Raw genomic sequence first — 21718 nt, forward strand, 5'->3', positions numbered from 1 at the left:
ACAGAGCCACCGGGGGCGTTAAACCCACTGAACCGGTGTTTTCTTCCTTGCATTGCAGGTGTGGTGCTATTCTCATCGGCGGTATACTTCGCGGAGGCCGGCTCCGAGAATTCGTTCTTCAAGTCCATTCCGGACGCGTTCTGGTGGGCCGTTGTCACGATGACGACCGTGGGCTATGGTGACATGACGTATGATGTACTCACTTTCACTTAAGACTCTAGTTAATGCCCGCCAAACAAACGAACACACACTTAACTTAACTTAACTTAACTTATCTTATCTTACTTAACGTAACTTAACCTTAACTTAACTTAAATTAACTTAACTTAACTTAACTTAAATTAACTTAAATTAACTTAAATTAACTTAACTTAACTTAACTCAACTAACTTACTTAGAAACTTCAGTCTCTTACATTTTTCTACTATGTCTCTCTGCTCCCGATATCTACTCTCTCTTATATGCCAACCATAACCGGATCTACTACTGTCACTCGATCTACCAATCCCCCTTAACCACCCCCTTTTTTATTCTTCTATCTCTCTATTGTTCCACCGGAAGCACGATGTTATCCACACCTGAGCCCATATCCAGTGTCCTTGGATCTATCACGGATTCTCGATCACTCGTTCGATCTCAGCTTTTTAGTTTCGTTTCTTTGGTGACTTGGTGATATTTACGATTATTATAGTGCTTGATAGAGTTGAGCACGCTAACTTTTTCGATCTTCCCATATATACGATATTATATTACATTATATATTATATTAAATTACATTATATTACATTATGCGAGTATTATATTATATTACATTATATTACATTATATTATTATATACTCTTCGCAGTCTCTTGGAATGTTTCGTTTTCATTTCTTTTTTTCTCTCTTTCTCCACCCTCACTGTTCTGTCACCCCTCGGTGAGACTCGCACACATACACACAGACACACCGACCCCGACCCTTCTGTTCTTCGCACACGTTTTTCTGTATTGCATCTTTAGAGAGCTGCTCGCAATCCTCCTTCTCCCGACACGCTTCGACTCATCGATCGGAACATCGGACGCCTCGTTACTTCATTTCTGTGTAATCGTCCGGGAACATGTCCTATCCTCGTATCCGGCACTGATTGGCGCGGTTTGGAGAAAGAATCTTCCGATGCACAGTTCGATTAAAGTAATGTTTTCCACCAAGTTTCATGTCACTGTCATGCTCAGAAATAGGTTTATCTTGGTAATCTGATAAACAAATTAAAGTATTCCGGTTCTGCACGTACAGTAAATTCTCCCCGATATTCCTTCGGTTTGTAAACAAAAGTGGACAATTTGGGAAGAGGAGATACGATGTGACTTGAATTTTTTTGAAATATTACAGAGTCTAGTTTACTGGACAATCGTAGAAAGAAATTTCACAACAATTAAAACCGGTCGAAATGGCAAACAAATTTTTTTAATCCATATTTTTTAACCTTTTTTATTTGTGCGAATAATTAAACTTTGAACATTGCATTTTGTATGTCTCGATAACTTGTATACGTGCCCGAACATTTCATCGAAATCGATTGACGTTGTTACGAACGACAAACAATTAAAAATTGTAAAAATAGCCGGTTTTCATTGCTTTGTATCAAAAATTGTTTACATCTTTCAATGCCTCGAGCTCGTAACAACGTTAAACGATTTCGATGGAATTTTCATCATGGATATAAGTTACCGAGGTTACAAAATGTAATGTTTAAAGTTTAATAATTCAGTCGAATAAAAAAATTTAAATAACATGGATTTAAAAAATATGTTCGCCGTTTCGACCGGTTTTAATTTTCGCAAAAATTTCTTTCGGCGATCGTTTAGTAAACTAACCCCTGTAACGTTACAAAAAAAATTCAAGTCATATGTTGCAACGTTTAAAAAAGTGTCCGAATATTTTCATTGCCGACTGCAGTTGTTAACCCTTTTAGTGTCGGAGGCCGATATATCGGCCCTCGCTGCACTGGCGAAAAGTGCCAGAGCCGATATATCGGCCCGCATCTTGTAGCGTTATAAATAAATACGTTACAAATAGTCTAATTTCATTGCGAGAGAAAAAATTAGCGTCACCGTTTTATTCTCTATTTTGTCCTTGATACAATTATGTAAATATTGCTTTTCGTTTGGTTTATATGAGCCTTTTTCGAAATCCTAGTAAAATCGTAAAATTCGGCCGGTTATATTCGCATAAGCGCCTCTTTTTCGCCCGGCACTAAAAGGGTTAAATTCTTGAGTGCTATACGTACCTACAGATCCGTATCTAGATACGCAAATTATCTATAATATAACATTCGTAAGTATGTTAATACAGTAATGTCTCTCTAATTGACGCCCAGATTGTCCACAAAAATGGACAATTTGGGAAGAGGGGATGCGATTATTCGAGCCTTGCGGTTCGTTTTTATAGTTACAAATTGTCAAGAAATATAAAAACGAGCTGCAAGGTTCGAATAATCGTATCTCCTCTTCCCAAACTGTCCATTTTTATACGCAATCTAAGCGTCAGTTGGGGAGACATTACTGTACAAGTATGACTCCAAAGCAGGTTTCTATAATTTTACAAGAACACACGAAAAACTTCCAAAACTTCACGCGAAATGCAAACATTTTGCCGATATCTTCGAACTGTGCCGAGCAGGAACACTTTATTTTCAAGTTAAACCGTCTGAAAATAAAATAGCAAAATGTTCGAAATAGTGTTTCGCCCATTCCCGACTCCCATCCTGGCCGTCTCTAAGCGGCCTGATCGTTTTCTTCTTCTTCGTTTCCTCGCTGAATCAGCCCCGTCTCCTCGTTCTATCCGCGCCCGTTCCTCCAAGCTTCCGTTCAGACGTTCCTCCGTCGATTTCCCGATTTTCCTGTTCGAAGGACGATCGACGCTGCGGCGTTCGTCCAACGAATCACGTTTCTCGCGAGAATCTGAGTCCCGAAGCGAGAGAACGACCCATGATTCTCATTCTTGCACACGTCCCCCATTCATCTTTCCAATCGTCATTGTTCATTGATTTCGTTGAACATTATCAAACTTCTTTATCATGTCATTTCACCTCGTGGCACACTTTCGATTCGTTCTAAAGTTTTCGACGCCGTGATCATGCTTTCGGTGACAGCGAAAACGACTGGGATAGTTGAAAGTGAGATCTTCTTCGTTGACTCTTGTTGCGATCGCCACGCCCAGGAATCGTTGAAAAATTCAGTGTCAAGGGGTGCGATTCACTGTTCGAATAGTAAAATCAGATTATATTCCAATAATCGAATTTCTGTTACCACGGGTCCGAAGTAGTGCAAGAAAAGCCGTTCGTAGTCGGGCCTGCAACGATGTTACAAGAGTGCGTCACAGCAGTCGCAGACCTCGACATTTCGATTTCCAATTTCGTTAAATAAATTGCTTTAGTTTCGTGGAATTTTCGAGGCTGCTAGGTCGACAGTCGCAGTCGTCGAGGGTCGAACGACATTCGAAGGTGGTCGATCGCGGGAACGGGGATGTGTGGCAGCAAATAAGGTCGCGAATTAACCTCTCCTCGGCCCGTTCCCGCCGGGGTGCTAAGAAAAATAATAATTACGAGTCGGGTCACGGCGCGGAGGGATGGACGGCTCGGATTAAGTCCGATTTGAGGCAACGTTTGCTTCGGGTCGCAGAGTCACGTGAGTGAGAGAGAGAGAAAGAGAGAGAGAGAGAGAGAGAGAGATCCCTCTCTCACTCTCATTCTCTCCGGCAAACCGTCCACGTTTCTAGGCGCGAGGCGACACGGGAGAACATTGTAATATCGACGAGGGTAGTTTCGTGGTCCGCGGTAAGCCCTCGAGATCCGAGAGCGTCCGTGGAGAGAGGCTCGAGATCTCGCTGTTACGGCCGAGGGGGCTTCTTGAGCAATTGCCTCCCGTAAATCAATAAGTGTCCTCGGGCACTCGGGTTCGTTTCTTGGAAACGCCCCGCATCGAAACGGCCACGGGATCGCGAGCGGCCGCCGATCGCGGATGGACCAAATCCGCGCGGTTTCGCTCGATCCTCTCCTCTGGGACTCGCTATCGTCCCCCTCGAAAAATCCATCGATTTTTCCTCGGACGCAGCGGTGCATCCGACACAGCCTTTTTCTACTCCCACGCGACCAAAATTCTTCGTCGCTCTCGGTCGTTCTGCCTGATCCCGCAGAGCTGAAACCCGCTTCCACAAATGCCGGGCAATCGAAACGTTCTCTCGGTGTCTCTCCTCTGTGCAGTGACGTCAATTTAGTTCCAATTCACCTTCGGATTTAGGGACCGATTCTTTATGAACTGCTACGAGAGCGGTCTTCAATCGTTTCGATAAAACCTAAAACGCGCGACATTCGCTCGATGAAATTATACCAGAGCTTCGTATTGTATTTTCGTCTCGAAAGAAAGGCAATAGACCTTCCGGTGCAACGAGGCACCGGTACGATGATTTGCATATTATTCAATGTAAAAATTATCGTATCTCCATCCAAACTGTGTATTCCTGTTCCCAGTTCTTCTACTACCCTTGGCAATAAGTATACGAACTCCTTTTATAACGCAATAACCTTTTTAAAACTGGACTAAGCGGCTTGAATTCTTTTTTCACATGCCGAAAGTACTGGTATATATTTTGTTTTAATTTTGTTATTACTTAGAATGACCCAAAAAATCTCTGGTTTGTCAACTTTTTTTATCTGCACCGGGAACGAAAATTTGAAAAATGCGTTCGGCAGGTTATATACGTACTGAAAATATTATTGCAATCGTTTGGCATTATTATGGATTAGACAATAATTAAAGATTGCGAAAATCGCAGTTTTTTAAGGATTTGAACCAAAGACAGATCATTTTTACATATCCCAATGGCTGTAGCTTGACTACGCGTCGACCAATTTCAATGAAATTTTCAGTGTGCACATAGAGTCTGAATAAAAAGGTTGATAAACCACAATCTCTTTTTTTTGTCATTCCAAGTAACAGCAAAATAAAAGAAAAGTATTTTAGTCATTGTACAGTAAACTAGTTCTCTCCTAACGTTTAAAAGAAATTCAAACCATTCAGTCCAGTTCTTAAATACTTATCGCGTTTTAAATGATGTTCGAATACTTTCTGCCAGGGATTGTACATGCAAAGTGTTAGTAACGGTTGTAATACAGTTACAGCCACGACATTTTTCGGTTGTAAAATCGTCCAGGCCCTACGGTCACCCTAGCGCGAGCATATCTCCTCTCTGATTGGTCATCGTTTCTCGTTAATAACTCGTAAACAAAGCCGCGCGGATTGCATTTTCGCTACGGAAAAATTTACTTCGAATGATCCCAAGAATCACCGTAGGTGTTAACATCATTATGGAACACTCTGTAGATCTTCTAGCTTACCGACTGGAATTCACCGTAAAAAATTGTCGCACGAACCCCGCGCGCTCGTCCCTGTCGCGATTGTTTCGCGAGTCGCGGCACTTCCGAAAAAGCTGTTGGCTCGGGGTGAAAATGAACTCGATGACTCGCGGCAACGGGCAAATTAGGTTGTCACCGTTGAGATAAACTCCGGCGGACAGAACGTGCCGATCGAGCGAGCATATCGAGCCGGCAAAAATTCCGTTGACGTGTCCGTCGTCGCACCGAATAGAGGACAAGAAAGCTATTGAGGGCGTGAAAGTTGAGCGGTACACCCTGCGCGACAGATGCGGGAGAGAGAGAGAGAGAGTGAGAGAGTTACTCTCCTCGCTCTCTCGTCGCTGTCTAGCGCAAGAGGCCCGCTCCAGTTTCCCATTACGATACAGGGTGCACACGCACGCACCCAGCCCAGGCCGACTCCTTTGTCGGAGACCGGCGTCACTCGCTTCCTCTATCGAGAGCCCGTTTCTCGCGTAACCAGCTTTCCCGTCGAACCGTATATACTTTGAAAGCAGTCCACCATTCCCGACTACCTAACGTCGCATCGCGTCTCGTTACGTCGATTCTCGGTGCCCATTGCCGCGATTGCTCGCAATTTCGTGAGCCTGACGTCGCGGCGCGTCGCGACGCGGTTCGACGTCTTCGCGATGCAACGAAAGCGGACCCACAGATCTTCGACGAGATCGCGATCTATTTGGGTGCCACAGCCGCCAGTTGCTCCGCGGCTTGTTACAGTAATGTCTCTCTGATTGACGCCCAGATTGACCACAAAAATGGACAATTTGGGAACATGAGATATGATTATTCGAGCCTCGCGGTTTATTTTTATAGTTATAAATTGTCCACAATTGTAAAAACGAGCCGCAAGGCTCGGATAATCGTATCTTCTCTTCCCAAATTATCCATTTTAGTGGACAATCTGAGCGTCAGCTAATGTCTCCCTTACTGACGCTCAGATTGTGCAGAAAAATGGACAATATGGGAACAGGAGATACGATTATTCCGGCTTTGCACCATGTTTTTATAATCGTTGACAATATATATATATATAATATTATATTATATATATATTTATATATTCTCGAATTCGCAAGGCTCCTCTTTCCAAATTGTCCATTTTTGTGGACAATCTGAGCGTCAGTAAGGGAGACATTACTGTATCTCGATTCTGTCGCCACGCCTTCGATATTTCCGACGTGGTCGCTTCGTCCCTTTCTTTCTGACGATTCTTTCCCGAATTACTGTCGATCGGCGAGAGAGAGAGAGAGAGAGAGAGAGAGAGAGAGAGAGAGAGAGAGAGCAGTCCATTGCAAGTGGTTTTCTTGGATGAGTGGTTTTTTCGCAAGTTTTTCTTCAGCACGGAAACGTTGGAGTCGTGCGAGTTTTGCTTCGAGAAGGCTTCTGATTTCTGGGAGCAGTGATAGAAGTTCTTCGATATTTATTATTCGAGGAAGGTATTACGGTAAATTCTCCCTAATTGTCGCTCAGATTGTGCACAAAAATATACAAAGGGAAAAATGGGAAGTGGAGATACGATTGTTCGAGCCTTGCGGCTCGCTTTTATGCTTGTCGACTATCGGTAACTATAGAAACGAGCCGCAAATTGTCCATTTTTGCGTACACTCTGAGCGTCAATTGGGAAGAATTTACTATGGGGAAATTCTTAACTTGAAGCATTCAGTGATCAGTTTATTCAAGAAAAAAAAGACCATTGAGTGGAATGTTAAAGAGAGACATCTTTCGGTTGAAGAGGATTTTCCGCGTTCCGGGATTCTTTCGCAATTCCCTCGAAGACAAGAAATATTGTCAGAGATTATTGGAGAGGACCTGGTTATAGTTCAAGGAATTTTCTAATCTCAGAGGCCCTTTGATCATTTTATTCGAGAAAAGGAAGATCACTGCGGAGGAACGTTTAACGGAGAGAAGAAGTTTTTGAAAAAGGAGATCTTCCGATGCAGAGACGCAATTTAGCCGTCCTTTGGTCACTCTTTTTAACCTAGACGCACTGTTGACGTTGCAGTTTAAGCACGCTCTTTTAGGTCACGTGCATTGAGAGAAGCGTAAAATCATTGCTAGTAAGATATTAATAATATCTTTTCTTTCCCCGACAGTTTTTAGGTCTAGGACGCAATCTTTCGTGTGCTTTCACAATTTTCTTCAAGAGAAGCATTATTGAAAAGAAGCAGGTTCCAGTTTGAAGGCTCGTTTGATCTCGACGCGCAATCTTTGCGGTCCCTTTATAGTTTTGTTTCGAGATAAAGAACATTGTTGAAGGTGTGTTCTCGAACAATTCGTAGATTCGTAGGCAAAAGTATACGCTTTTTGATTAGGAAGTTTTCGTCGGCGACACCCTCGGAAATTCAATATCGCAGTTCGTCTCGCTTGGTTGATTAGTTCTAAGGGTGCGCGGTCCCTAGCGATAGTAATCGAACTTTTCAAAAATATCGGAGGGCAGGCAATTACGGGGAGAAAATCCGCCGACCTGTTTCCCCGTTCGACATGCGATAGAAACTTATTTCCTATTTCTATTTCTGTTTCCTGATAAAAGGTCCCGATAGTCTCAGAATAACGTGAACATTCGCGAACGTTCTTTTCAACGCTCGTCTCATCGTCTGTCGTGAAATATGTATGCAATGGGTGCGCATATCGTCGCTTCCTTTCATAAATAATTGCTTCGCGCTGAATCCGGCGCGACTGCAACGAACGGTGAAACATTCTGACCGATTGCAACCTGTGGACAGTTAGTTAGCTTCGTTTGCCGATCATCTCGCAAGAAACAGTATCGCTTGCGATTCTATAATTCTGGTGGAAAGTTGAGCAAAAGCATCGACGAAGGATAATTCGATCGGATTTCGTGACTTCCTGCGATCTCCTGACTTCCGGTTCCCCTTTCTTCAGCTACTTCTACTTGCATGCATTCTTCCTCGGTATCGAACATTTCTTTTCCCCCACCCCACCAAACACCGTACCTCCACAAGAAGACTAGCTAACTAAAAAAAAAAACTACTCGTCCCCCCTTGAACGTCCACCGACTATTTTACTCCACCACGCTGTCGTCATCACTGCTACCACCATCAGTCATGGATCACGAAGGCCCATAGTACAGTGACACCTGCAGGAATGATATCTCTTTTTTGCAATTATATTCTTAATTACATAGACTCACCGAACCGCTGACACTCGACTCGCAGATCGAGGCTCACGATGTATCTGCGACATGGCGTTGCACTGCTCCACGGATTAGCGAAACGCTTCTCGCCCCCGGATTAGCGCTAGCAGAGCCACCGATGCATGATGCCTGCGAGTATCTTGTACCATTCGATTATCCCTCTGCCGACCATAGAAAACGAACAGATATCTATATTCCAGACCAGTCCAAGTAATACTTTTAATCGAAGTCTCGTTTCAGGTGTCACGAAAACCGTGTAAAAAAAGAAATACCTCTGTCTCTGTCGATTCGAACGAAAGACACACTAATGCGTGGAGCACTGTATCCGATACAACACACTGTTGCAACCGGATCACGATTCACCAAGATATTCGCGCTCGCAGCCTCACGTCTCTGAAACAGAAACGGAAGACAGAGAGCCGAAAAATCGAACGAACGCGATACGATGTCGGGCCGATTCCTCGTTCGCGTCTTTTGATCTCGCGTGGTGTCGTTTTTACCGTCGTTCGAACGCGATCGCGAGCTGCAGATACAGCGAACCGGAAACTATATTTTCGGAGAGCAGAGAAGATCGCCGAAATTTGCATCGCGCGACGAAGATCGAGATCGCTGTTCCATGAAAATAGAAACTAAACGAGTTCGATCGCGTTTGATCGTACTCGGCCGAGTTCAGTTATAAAATCTAGGCAATGTTCGATTACGTCGGATCGAGTTTGACGTCGTTTAATCGCGTTATGCCGAGTTTAACCGCGGTCCGAACCGTGTTTGATCGCATTTAGATCGCGTTTTACCGCGCTTAGTTGTATCCGGGACCGCGTTTAGACAGCGTCGAACCGCGTTTTATTGCATCGCGCCGAATTCGAGCTCGTTTAATTGCATTAGCCCGAGTTTGACCGACTTCGGTCACGGTTAAACGGCGTTTGATCGCGTCGAGAACGTACTTCGCCGCGTTCGATTGCGTTCTAGATCAAATTCGACCGCACTTGGCTACCGGTCGAATCGCGTTTGACAGGGTGTGAACCTGCTCTCGCCGTCGAGGAAGAATGAAATTTGACTTAGCACCGAGACAGAGAGGACGAACGGCGAATCAGGCCCGACCCGATCCGATCCGATCCGATCCGATCGGAGAAACAGTAGTCTCCGTCTTGTATTTTGGTTTCCCCTTTTTCCCAAAAAGAATCGGAGAGAGAGCTGCATGTCGTACCGTTAGAAGGTTCGATCTCGGAACTCAGCAACGGAATGGCACGCGCTTGTTTGGAACGGTGCATCGGCACACGAACAGAAGGAGCCTTCTTTAGAGAGTCACTTTAGTCCCCTAGTCTAGCCTAGAGAGCCCGCTTCTTATTAGACACGCGAATCGCTACAGGTACACACGGTCCTGGCAACACGTGATCTTCGGGAGACAGAGAATGGTCGGAGGTAAACCAAGAAACTTCATTTTTAATATATTACACCACCGGTCCGGTCGCAGCCGACTGCTCTGGACAAGTCGGAGCTAGACTGCGGAACTGCGGCGCAGTCGTATAATATCGGTGAACGGATTGCATCACGAATGCACAGCTGTAGAGAATTGAAACATTTTCCAGGGCCCGGATCCGGCGAATTGGTGAACAAAAAAGGTTTCGTAGAAATTTTCAACACTGTTTACCCTTGTGTGAGCAACACCGAGTGCAAGAACTACAAACTAGCTTTCACCGTCCTCTTTAACCCAGATTTCTCTCGTGAAAGAACCAACCCGTAGACAATTTCAGAGACGGGACGATGGCCACCGAACACTCGCGCGGACAGTTTTTCGGCGGCCGGGAAACAGGGTGGTTATTGTCAAGGTTGAAACTCCGCGAATCACGTCGTGTGGGGCCCCAAGTTCCGCAGTCTAGCGTGAACCTGTTTATCGCCGCCGATCAGTAGTAGTGGTTCCTGGTGAAATTAATGCTTCCATTACAGACCCGGTGTACATAATCGAAAGAGCACGGTCGGAAAGCCGAGGGCCATTTCTGTTTTCTAGTTGTGTGATTACGCTTCTCATTTCATTGTCCGATTATTGTGCGCGCGTGATCGATTGTAGAGATGCGTTGTTGTGTAGCAGCCCTGAGAACCGCTGGATCCAGGGATCCAGAGGAGAAACAACGTGTGATCGTTGCTCGATAAGGCAACCGATCGTGGCCACACCGGTCTCTGTCGGTGAGCGAGAGAGCACGCCGGTCTCTGTGTGTATCTGTAGGAGAGCCTCCAGTACCGCATAAGTAGCGCCACACTCGACTCGACACGGCAAACTCACACAAGATAGAAACACCACACCTAGCACCGAGTTTCTCAACGAGGAACGAACGCTATTTTACGACCGCTCTTCAGGTTCCGTTCGGCTGGCCGCGAATCAAAGCGACCGTTTTCCGTTCTGTGTACAGGCCCGTGGGAGTCTGGGGGAAGATCGTCGGGTCTTTGTGCGCGATTGCCGGCGTGCTCACGATCGCCCTGCCTGTTCCCGTCATCGTCTCCAACTTCAATTACTTCTATCACCGTGAGACCGACCAGGAAGAGATGCAGTCGCACAACTTCAATCACGTGACCAGCTGCCCGTATCTACCTGGCACTCTAGGTACGAGACTTAATCCTCCGCGCGCGTAGCACTGGCTCGTCGGTTAGTTTATAGTCTTTAGCCTGCTGCTCTTTGGCCACGCCGCACTCGCAGCTACGAGAATTCCCGCGGTCACTTTGGTACCGAAGCGGAATTAGGATACACACGGAGCTTCGTTAATCCTTCGATCGACGTTTTACCGCTCTTGCTCGCAAGCTGCGCCAAAATAACGGATTCCCGGACTTTTCGCTCAGGTTTGCTAAGAACCAACAACTGGTCGCCTATGCTTTGACACAAAGTGGGATCGCTTCGGCGACCCGAAGCTACCGAATTTATCATACGTTGGAACGTAAGCTCGATTCGCTTCGACAGTTCGCCGTACGCTGTGTTTCGCTGTACATTGTGATGACTTTTTAATAGTAACCTGTTCAGTGCGAACGTGATACTGTCTTCTTTTCTGATCGATGTTTGATCATTCTAGATAGCGAAGGCACACGATATACAGGGTGTCCCAGGTTTTAATGTTCAAACTTTGTCTAAAACTATGGCAAACTATGGCACAAAGTAAGAAAAAAATAATAAAACATGTATAAAATATAGGTCATATAGAGCTTTATTAAGAAGTTATAACAAAAATTCAGAATAGGAATAGTGATCAACTAAAAAAAAGAATAAAAAATAAAAAGAAATCTTCGATCGATGTCGATCATGTATTGTCAACAACGGTTATTAATACATTTCGAAATGTATTAACAAACACAGCTTACATAAACACACGGCATGTGCTGATCCATTCAAGCCAATGCTCGCAGTAACAGCTAGTTGATTACTATTTCTATATTCTGAATTTTTGTTATAACTTCTTAATAAAGCTCTATATGACCTATATTTACACAACATTTTTTTCTTACTTCGTGCCATAGAATACACTAACAAAGTTTGAACATTAAAACCTGGGACACCCTGTATACAAATTTTCTTTTTCTTTCAAAGAAGTTATTATTTATCGTAAAAATTCTAATCGTTGTAACTGTGTAACTGTGAAGAAGATGTACGGCAAGGGGTTGAGCGAACGAACTGTCTCAATTTCACGCTTTCCTGTGTGAAATTGCGTAAAAAAGTAGGGGAACACACTGCCATGAACGGGACACTTTTATTCAGTACAAGATGACGAAAGAAGCTGAACGATCTATCTAATTCTAATTCGAAAATAATACAGTAAATTCTGTCCGATGGTACCTCAACTTGTAAACAAGACTGGATAATTTGGAAAGAGGGGATAAGATCATTCGAGCCACGCGGCTCGTTTTTGTAGTTGTTGACAATTGGCGACTATTAACACGTTCCGTGCCACGTGTACCATAAATGGTACACGTTAAACTTGACCATCAGGACATATTTATTTAAAGCGCTGAATACATACATTTTGTGACAAATTTGATTGTATAAAATATATTTCCACCAAAAGGATGAGAGGCATTGTAAAAAATGCTGTATAGAACAAAGCACATAAATTTGTTTAATCGTTATATACACAATAACTATTAATTACAATGTTTGACTTTTTTAAAGCAAGAGCTGCATAAAAACGGTTGATTCGGGCAATCACTACTTATCTACTGATGATATAATGAAATATTATGTGATAATGTATCAATCTTTAGTCAAAACATCAAATGGCCTGAACGACAAGTTAGGCAAAAATGGCTTGGCACGGAACGTGTTAAAGCGAGCTGCGAGACTCGAATAATCGCGTATCCCCTCTTTCCAAATTGTCCAGTTTTGTTTACAAGTTGGAAGGCAATTGGGGAGAATTTACTGTAGCCAGAAAATAAAAGCCTAATTAAAGGTAAAAGTACTTCATGCAACGTTACGAGAAAAAAGTTAGCATAGTTACGTATTAACTGGTAGCGGCTTCAAATTAGATGCGATTAGATACAGTAACTCCTGTTAATATTTGAACAATTTTCAAAACGCAATAACTTTTTTAGAACTGGACTAAGCGAATTGATTATTTTTTTAATGATATAGCGGTCAGTTTACTAGACCATAACTAGCTAAATACCTTTTTTAAATTTTGCTATTACTTAGAATGATAAAAAAAAAGTAAAAAACTCTCGTCTTTTAATTTTTTTATCTGAGTCTATAACGAAAATTTAGAAATCGTGTTTCGTAGATCTGGGTAAGTTATGTGCATGTTATAAATTTCATCGAAATTGGTTGACCTTCGTGTGAACTGTAAACAAATAAAGCTCGTAAAAATAGCAGTTTTGTCCCGATTTTTGATACTTTCGATCAATTTCCGATTTCAATGAAATTTTCAGCATGTATATAACGTATCAAGATCAGATAAAGAAGTTAAAGAACAAGAGTCTTTTATTTCGTTTTGTCATTCCAAGTAATGACAAAATGTTAACAAAGTAGTTTAGTCATTGTCTAGTATACTAGCCCCTCTATCATCTAAAAAAGATTCGAATCATTTATTCTAGCTTTAAAGAAGTAAATCCGTTTTAAAAAGTGTCCAAATATAAATGTGTATCACTGCATGTATATTATAGTTTGGAAACGATATAATTATGTTACACAAAGATTCACGATTTTGGAGATAATGGTAATCGCCTGTTCAGTACTTGGTCCCATACGTGATAGATTCTGCCACATAATTGAGTTAGAAAACTGTAGAAAAGAAACGTAGGTGAGTACAGTTATTTTGGCGCAGTCTGTAGAAGGAACTAAATAACTTTCTCTGTTCGACGATAGAATCGATCGAATCGAAGAACTGGGAAGAATCGATCGAATTGGAGAACCGAAAAAAATAGAGAAACCAATTAGCTGTGACGCCTCCTTTTTAGTGTCGCGGGAACACTATATGTGTCGCGAGAACTAAGCGATGACGAGTATACTCGTCAAACACAGAATAAGCGTAATTTTATAAAACTAACAATTTTATTATTAATATTTACTCATTCACTTAACACCAACATATACTACATATATAATAAACGAAAAACGCAGAAAAAAATCAAATACTTATAAAAGTTAAAGAAAAGCAAGCAAGGAAGCAAGGAACGATATATATTAGCACTGTGCACGTCGAACACCAATATCGTGATTCTTTTCTAATTTTATTTTTATAACAATGTAAGCACCTTCGTGCGGGATTCGCCTGAAAATATCCTAAACGTCTTGAAATTTGAGAATATGTTTTTGTTTTCACTAAAATTACAATTTAAATAGCCAATGGTCGCTACTTTTTACGCATGACGAGTATACTCGTCACGACAAAAAATACTGTCACTTCTCCATGACGAGTATACTCGTCAAACACAACTAACTGGTTAAAAATAGCCAATGGTCGCTACGTTTTGCACGCGACGAGTATGCTCGCCGTGACATAAAATATTGCCACTTCTCTATGACGAGTATACTCGTCATAACACAAAATACTGTCAATTCTCAATGACGAGTATACTCGTCATGACACAAAATACTGTCACTTCTCCACGACGAGTATACTCGTCATGACACAAAATACTGTCACTTCTCCATGACGAGTATACTCGTCATGACACAAAATACTGTCAATTCTCCATGACGAGTATACTCGTCACGACACAAAATACTGTCAATTCTCCATGACGAATATACTCGTCACGACACAAAATACTGTCACTTCTCCATGACGAGTATACTCGTCAAACACAGCTAACTGGTTAAAAATAGCCAATGGTCGCTACGTTTTACACGCGACGAGTATGCTCGCCATGACGTAAAACATTGCCACTTCTCCATGACGAGTATACTCGTGAAACACAGCTAACCGGTTAAAAGATCGCCGGGTATTTTTGCGGAACGGTGCACAGATGTCGCCTCGTCAACTAATTGACAGCGGCGGTCGGCTGGTCGCGGCTCGGTCGAAGATCCTTCGAAGGCGTGAAAAATCGAAGAAAGCCGGCCGCGCTCGCGCCTAAGCGGATTAGAGTCAGGGTAAACTATTGTGACAGCAGGGGCGTAGACACGCGATATCGGTACATACTCTCACCGGGATTTGCCGGCAGAGCCGACAACTTGAAAACGCAGTAACCTCTCCCATGGCCGAGTGCTTACGGCGAACGTCGAGGACTACTGTCATTGCAACGAGCGCAATCCTCTCCAGCTCGCAGTTGTTATCGAGCAAAGCCAGCCGGGTACGGCACGCGGCTCTTCGCCTAAACGCCGACAGACGATCCCCGATGCTTCCCGAATGCTTCCGCATCAACGTTCGTTATCAAAGGCTCGGCTTTTATTTTTCGTTTTCGTTCTCGCTCGAGCACGCGCTCCACGTTTTCCTCGGATGCGGACGGGAACCATTGTCGGCGGCTCCGTGCACCGACGTTCAAATCCTCTGCCGCCACATGCTCGGTTTCTTTGCCGAAATAACGGGCAAGAGTAGGCGATTCTACTCTTGATGAAAAGTAAATCGAGGAGAAGAAAGTTTGTTGTTGCCGGTCTTGCTTTCGTTCGGAGATTCGTGAAACGTATAACAATAGCTCGGTCCATTGGTTCGTGCGGTTCTAATTTCGATTTAAATTTTCCGCGTAATTATTGCACAATTGTTACGTCTTGTATGTCATTCGATAGCTTGCGTTTTCTCTTATTCCGCGGTCGTTTATTTATCCGTTCCGCGCGACTAATAAAGCGATTAAATTTTGAAAACTACAGAGCGTCGAGTTAACAAGAATGAACATCTCAAACGTGTTTCGCTGTACGATTAGATCGTAAATGTTCGTTCTCGCTACCCTGACACTCCATAGTTTTCAGAGAATTAATTATTTTATTACTTTATTACGAATTTAATTGTACAAAAAGGTGTAGAATGAGATCTGAAAATCTATTTTGGATTTAAAGCTGAAACAGCTTCGAGTGCAAAGAGTTAATATCCTTATGTATTGTAGTGTTTCATTCGCGATTTCCGACACAATCGCATCCTACGTACAGAAAAAGTGAAATTACTCAGAGTGTTCCAAAACAAGGAACGAGTATACAGGGTATCCCAAAAATGTCTCGCAATTCGAAAACGGGGAGTTCCTGAGGTCATTTAAAGTAACTTTTTCCTTAGCGAAAATGCAATTCGCGGCTTTGTTTACGAGATATTAACGAAAAACAGTGACCAATGAGAGACGAGCTCGGCCGGCACGTGGCGACTGAACCAATCAACGGAACTACAACAATCAACCGCTCGTTGGCTCGGTCGTCCCGCGTCAGCTAATCCTCGCCTCTTATTGGTCAGTATTTTTCGTTAATAACTCGTAAACAAAGCTGCGGATTGCATTTTCGCAAAGGAAAAAGTTACTTCGAATTATCTCGGGAACCCCTAATTTCCGGATTACGAGACATTTCTGGGACACCCTGGATGGATCGCACATTCGGAACCGATCATCGTCGCGAACGTCCGAATCGTTACTTTGAACCCTTTCGGTACGAGCGCGTTGTCCGCCGTGACACTCCCACTGTACGGGGTGCCGCGCCGAAAATGCGCACATAACGCAGGGTCAGTCCACTTTTGTACGAAGATCTTCTTAAGCGTTAAGTAATGACTGTGCTTAATCCGTTTCTAAATCTTTCTTTAAATGTTTCCTGCAAACATTCTGTAAAGGACCTACAGAAATATGGCTTACATGGATGCCAGATGTATTCGGCACTCGTCCATATTGGTCATCGGATGGATGCCGGATGTATCCGGCGCTCGTACCGAAAGGGTTAATCGACACAGAGTCGTTAGGAGGGACGAACGGGTTCTGTGGGAATATTTCGAAGGTTTTCTTCGGCTCTGCGAAGAAACACAAATAGACGAATCGTTCCATGAGACGTATCGAATTGGTTCCATCTGTTCCGCAGGTCAACACCTGAAGAAGAGCTCGACGTCGGAGTCGGATTCGGACATCAAGGAATTGGGAGATAGCATACTGATCACTCACCCCGAGATTACGAAGAAGCCCAACTGCAACCCTCGCCATAATAACAATATTAATCCAGTCTGTATGAGCATCGAGACTGACGTCTGACTACTAGGTACCTATCACCACTTTCGATCTTTAAGGTCCCAGTTTACGCGTATCGCCTGATCCCTTTGACTGCCAACCTACGCCCTTGGGCGACCGACCAGGGTCGTCGCTCCGCGTTGTCGATGCCCATGGGCGATCGTCGCTAAACGTGCCAGCTATTGCACGCTTTTGTGCCAAGCGGAACTGGCTTTTTGCAGCAGTAGCGGTCAAAGGGTTCAAAAAGCCATGGCTTTTAGCGCGTTTCCTACGGAATCTGCCATTGTGCCACAAGTCGTCCACTTCCGCGTATCTTCTTCGTCTTCGCACTTCTTCTCTTCTTCATTCTCTGCTTCCTGTAACAGCCGTGTCTTTTACCGCCTTATCCCACGAAATCTGCTTTTCCGTTGCAAGTCTCGCACTCTCGCGCATCTCCCTCCGCTGTTTCTTCTCCATTTTCGGCGCACTCCGACTAGAATCCACCCGTGATCGAGTCGAGCAACCGACGACGATCTAGCAGCTAGGTTTCGGATCTTTTTTTCGTTAGCCAAATCGGCAAGATTGTACATGTGCTGTTGGTGTGATTTCAGTGAAGGAGACGGTGGCAGCGTGGTGGCCAGTGCTGGCACGGTTGTCGAAGAACAGCTACAGCTCCCTACGGTGCCTGACGTAGGCCTCCTTCACACGTCGTCGTAGTCGCGCTAGCTGCGAGCGCTAGCGACAGCGCGTGTACGCGTGCGCGCTGGCTGTTGTTTGAAAATTATGATCGAGGGCGGCTGCGCGAGCGCGAGCGCGGCCACGCGCACTCTGTCCATAGTCTGTCAATACGAGGGGTGCTTCCAATCCATTATCGGACGGCAACGAGAAACAAAGCGACTGGAGAAGAAGGCTCGAGCGAACGCGGTAGAACCAAGCGACCAAGAACGAGAGAGAACGCGGAAGCGAACGAACGAGAGAGTGGGGAGGGGAAGGGAAGATAAAGGTAGCCGGGTGCCACTGTGTGCGACTTTCCTTCCATCGGGGGGAGAAAAGGAATCGTCGCGACAAGAAGCGAAACGGGAGACGAAGAGAGATAAATACGGAAGAAGTGACGCCGGGTGACAAGGACGACGGCGGATGGCTGACGGGATAATGTCGCTTCGGGGAGCTCGGTGCTGAAGCAAATGAGGCAAGGGGGGCGAAGGGGGAAGAAGACGAAGACAGCCGCTTCGGAGAGGTGTTTACGGTACATACGCACCCCACGTAGGGACCTACGTGCTAATAACGGGGGGCGGGGACGGGGGACGGTTCCTCTCCCGCTCGTCCAACCCCCACACCACCGACTCCAGTGTTCACTACAAATGCTAACAAATAAATAAAGAAAGAAAAAAAGTAACAAATAAACGATTATAAAAAAAAAAGAAACGAATACGAAAGGAGGGGAGAGATAGGGAGGTGTGTTGAATCGCAGCGGCTTCGCGAGCAACCGAGATATTAAGGCGAGAGAAGAAAGCTATAAGAATATTAATAATAATAATAACGAACGTACGTCGTCGAATCCCCCACCACAAACACACAGACACACGTACACGTAGGTAACACACGAAGGTACACGGACACGCAACACACAGCGAGAAAGATATGTATATATATAGACATATATGTATATATGTATATACATATATATATATATATATATATATATATATATATATATATATATATATATATATATGTATATGTATATGTATATATATGCACGCCCCCGAAGAAAGCTCCGAAAGAATAACACAAGTGTGATTCGCGTAAGCCGGGGGGCAACACGTGGTCGACGAGGAATAGCAAAATAACAGGGGTAGCCCGGTCGGCGACGAAAAACCAGGGAAAAATCGTACCAGTTAATTATTATCGATGTAATTGAAACCGAGTACACGTAGGCGGACAGTGTATACGCCGACAGGAGATTATTAAACGAGGAGAGAGAAGACGTTCGTTCGGATGATTGTATCGACAGCGTTTCGCGCGTGACACGGAGACGAAGCCGCCACGATCGAGCTGGGGAGAAAGAAATAGGTGCGAATGTGAGAAAGAGAGAGAAAGAGAAAGAGAGTGAGAGAGAGAGAAAGGGAGAGTGTGAGAGAGAAAGAAAGAGAGAGAGAGAGAAAGAGACAGGGAGACAGTGCTCGCGGTGAAAAGAGGACGGACACGTCATTGCACGCGGAAACGAGCGCGGCTCGCAGAGACTGTTCTCTCTTCAGCTTCGAAAACTGTCAGCCGTCGACACGAACGCGATTATTCGTTTCTCGGCACCGCAAAGCCTCCACGTGCAAACAGATTGCAGACGCATACGCGCGCGGCGCACTCGTACACGAACGGCAAGCGATCTCGCGAGGAACAACGATCCACGTCGTCGATCCTCGATCGTGCACTCCGATCCACGAAGGATACCGCGATGGTTCGACGCGTGGTTTCCGCGTGTCGCCCGAGATTGTCCGCCCGTTGTGCACGATCGAGGCTGGATCCATCGATCTCCTTGCCCCGGGGAGTTGCACGCAGAGAGATCCGCCGATCGGAGATGATCGGCTGCGAGCGGCGCGAGGACGTACGGGATTTGCGATCGAGTAGTAGTCGAAGAAGCGAGGGTGGAGGGTCGCGATCGATGGTCAAAGCGGTCGGAAAGATGTCTGCCGATGGCGCGTGTTCGTATTTAACCGTGTTCACAAAAAACCAAAGCTGCTTCCGGTCCTTGTTGCACGCGCGTGCGCGAAACGCGATTTGCCGGTCCGGATTATTAATTAACCAAGGGAGAGAAAGAGAGAGAGAAAGAGAAAGAGAGAGAGCGAGCGCAGAGGGTGTCGAGTAGTAGCGAGAGCAGTATCGCGCAGAGGCAATTCGCAACTAAGCTAATTCGCGGAGAGCTCAGCCCGACGAGGTCCTGTTCGGTTCTTGTGTTCAATGGGGGCGAGAGGGATTTTGTCGTCGATCGAACGCGATCCACGGGTCGAATCGCTGGAGGATTAATTTAATTAACGCCGGAGCAGGGTGCTCGCACGTTTCTCTCTCTCCCTCTCGCGAGACACGCTTCTTTAATTTTCTGCGCGCGAACGTCGCCGACTTTCGAGTCGTTCGCCGCGTCGCGAACCCTCGAACCGCGAAGCAGGGGGCAGGGGGGGAGCTCGAACTTCCCGCGCAAAAGTATCCGCGTGTAATAAACGTGTTAATTCTTCTTCCCGTCGAAGAGACCGCGAGAAGAGCGAGAGAGAAACCGGAATGCAGGGGGAGAGGGACAGAGAGAGAAACGGCCGCGACACCCGGGCGAGCGAAATTAGGGTGTGTCGATGGGAAGCCAAGCGTCTCGTATTCGCGGGGAAAGGGATCGACGGGTGGCCGTGATCGGGAACGCGATTCTTTCCCTTTCTCTTCGCCGTCGTCTCGACGATCCGCCTCTTTTGCCCGGCCAGAGACAAGCGCATCACCAAAATCGCCAAGACTGCCATTTCACCGTTCTCAGTAAACGCAAAAAAAAAAAATAAACTCACACCGCAGAAGGTACACGGGAGTGCGAATGGGTAAACAGAGACGAGTATCGAGACGAAAAGATCGCGTTTACGACGCGACGGACCGACGCGTCCGCGATCGAACGGTTTTTTCCCTGTCGGTCCTGCGATCCGATCTTCCGCACCGAGCGGCCGCGACGATCGGCTTTCGGAGAGATCCGGCATTCTCGAACGAATCGCCGACGAATTCGAGCGACGAGAAAACTTTGACCTCGCGCGGCGAGCCGATCGTGCAGGGAAACGGATTTCCCTATCGGCCTCGACACGCGCGAGAACTCCGATCGTCGCGGACCGTCGGGAAATATATGTAGAAGAGGGAACAGATTTTGTTCACCCTCCGCCGGAAACGCAGGGCCGCGTTTTGTACACAAACCGGTCCGCCGCCGGTCGATCATGCTCGTTCGACGCGGACGCGCGACACCACCGAGACGTTTCCGTTTTTTCTTCGACTCTTTTTTTTCGTCTTCTATTTGTTATCGGTCCTTCCCCTCCGGTTTGTTTTCGCGAAATCGAAACGCGCAACCCGCACACGCAACCCACCCCATGGGAAAACCGACTACGATGAAGGAGGGAGCCTGACGTGTTTCGAGCGTGCAAGACGATCGAACGATTCTTTCGAGAACGACGCGACAAATGTGTAGATAATATTGTTATTGTAAAGATAACGCGCGATCTATAGCGGAACACATGCATACACACGACAAGAAAATAAAGAAAACGAAACGCGACGACGAAAGCGAACGAGACGAGGAAGCTAACGAAAAAAAAGCGATTCCATTATTCAATTTATTAGGTCTTAGACGCGAGTTTTACCGAGGGATATCTCATCTACCTTTTATTAGACGAAACGAACAAGGGCTGCAAGCGAAAATTTGATATTGTGCCGAGTCAGAGAGGAGGGACGAATGAACGTGTGAACGAGAAGAGAGAGAGAGAGAGAGAGAGAGAGCGAGTGAGAGAGGGAGGGTGAGAGAGGGTGAGGGAAAGAGAGTGGTTGCGCGTGCGATGCGTTTTTAAAATGGG

At 45.3% G+C, this 21718-nt stretch overlaps 1 protein-coding gene across 15 annotated transcripts in view; it reads left to right on the forward strand.

Annotated features, from left to right (window-relative positions):
• shaker (potassium voltage-gated channel protein Shaker) overlaps positions 1–21718 on the forward strand; it is a 489510-nt gene that overhangs the window by 453983 nt on the left and 13809 nt on the right. For 11 of the 15 annotated variants that reach the window (XM_033473847.2, XM_033473868.2, XM_033473791.2 and 8 more), the window contains 4 exons: positions 59–188; positions 10970–11160; positions 17017–17190; positions 17750–21718. The exon at positions 17750–21718 is cut by the window's right edge and continues 13809 nt beyond it. In XM_033473847.2, coding sequence (XP_033329738.1) covers positions 59–188; positions 10970–11160; positions 17017–17183 — 488 coding nt within the window. In that variant the 3' untranslated portion in view covers positions 17184–17190; positions 17750–21718. Of the gene's footprint in view, positions 1–58; positions 196–10969; positions 11161–17016; positions 17191–17749 lie in introns of those variants that run through there. The other 4 variants (XR_004490632.2, XM_033473800.2, XM_033473822.2 and 1 more) reach the window with 4 other exon arrangements.

This window comes from Megalopta genalis, chromosome 1 (assembly GCF_051020955.1).
Source record: "Megalopta genalis isolate 19385.01 chromosome 1, iyMegGena1_principal, whole genome shotgun sequence".
NCBI lineage: Eukaryota > Metazoa > Arthropoda > Insecta > Hymenoptera > Halictidae > Megalopta > Megalopta genalis.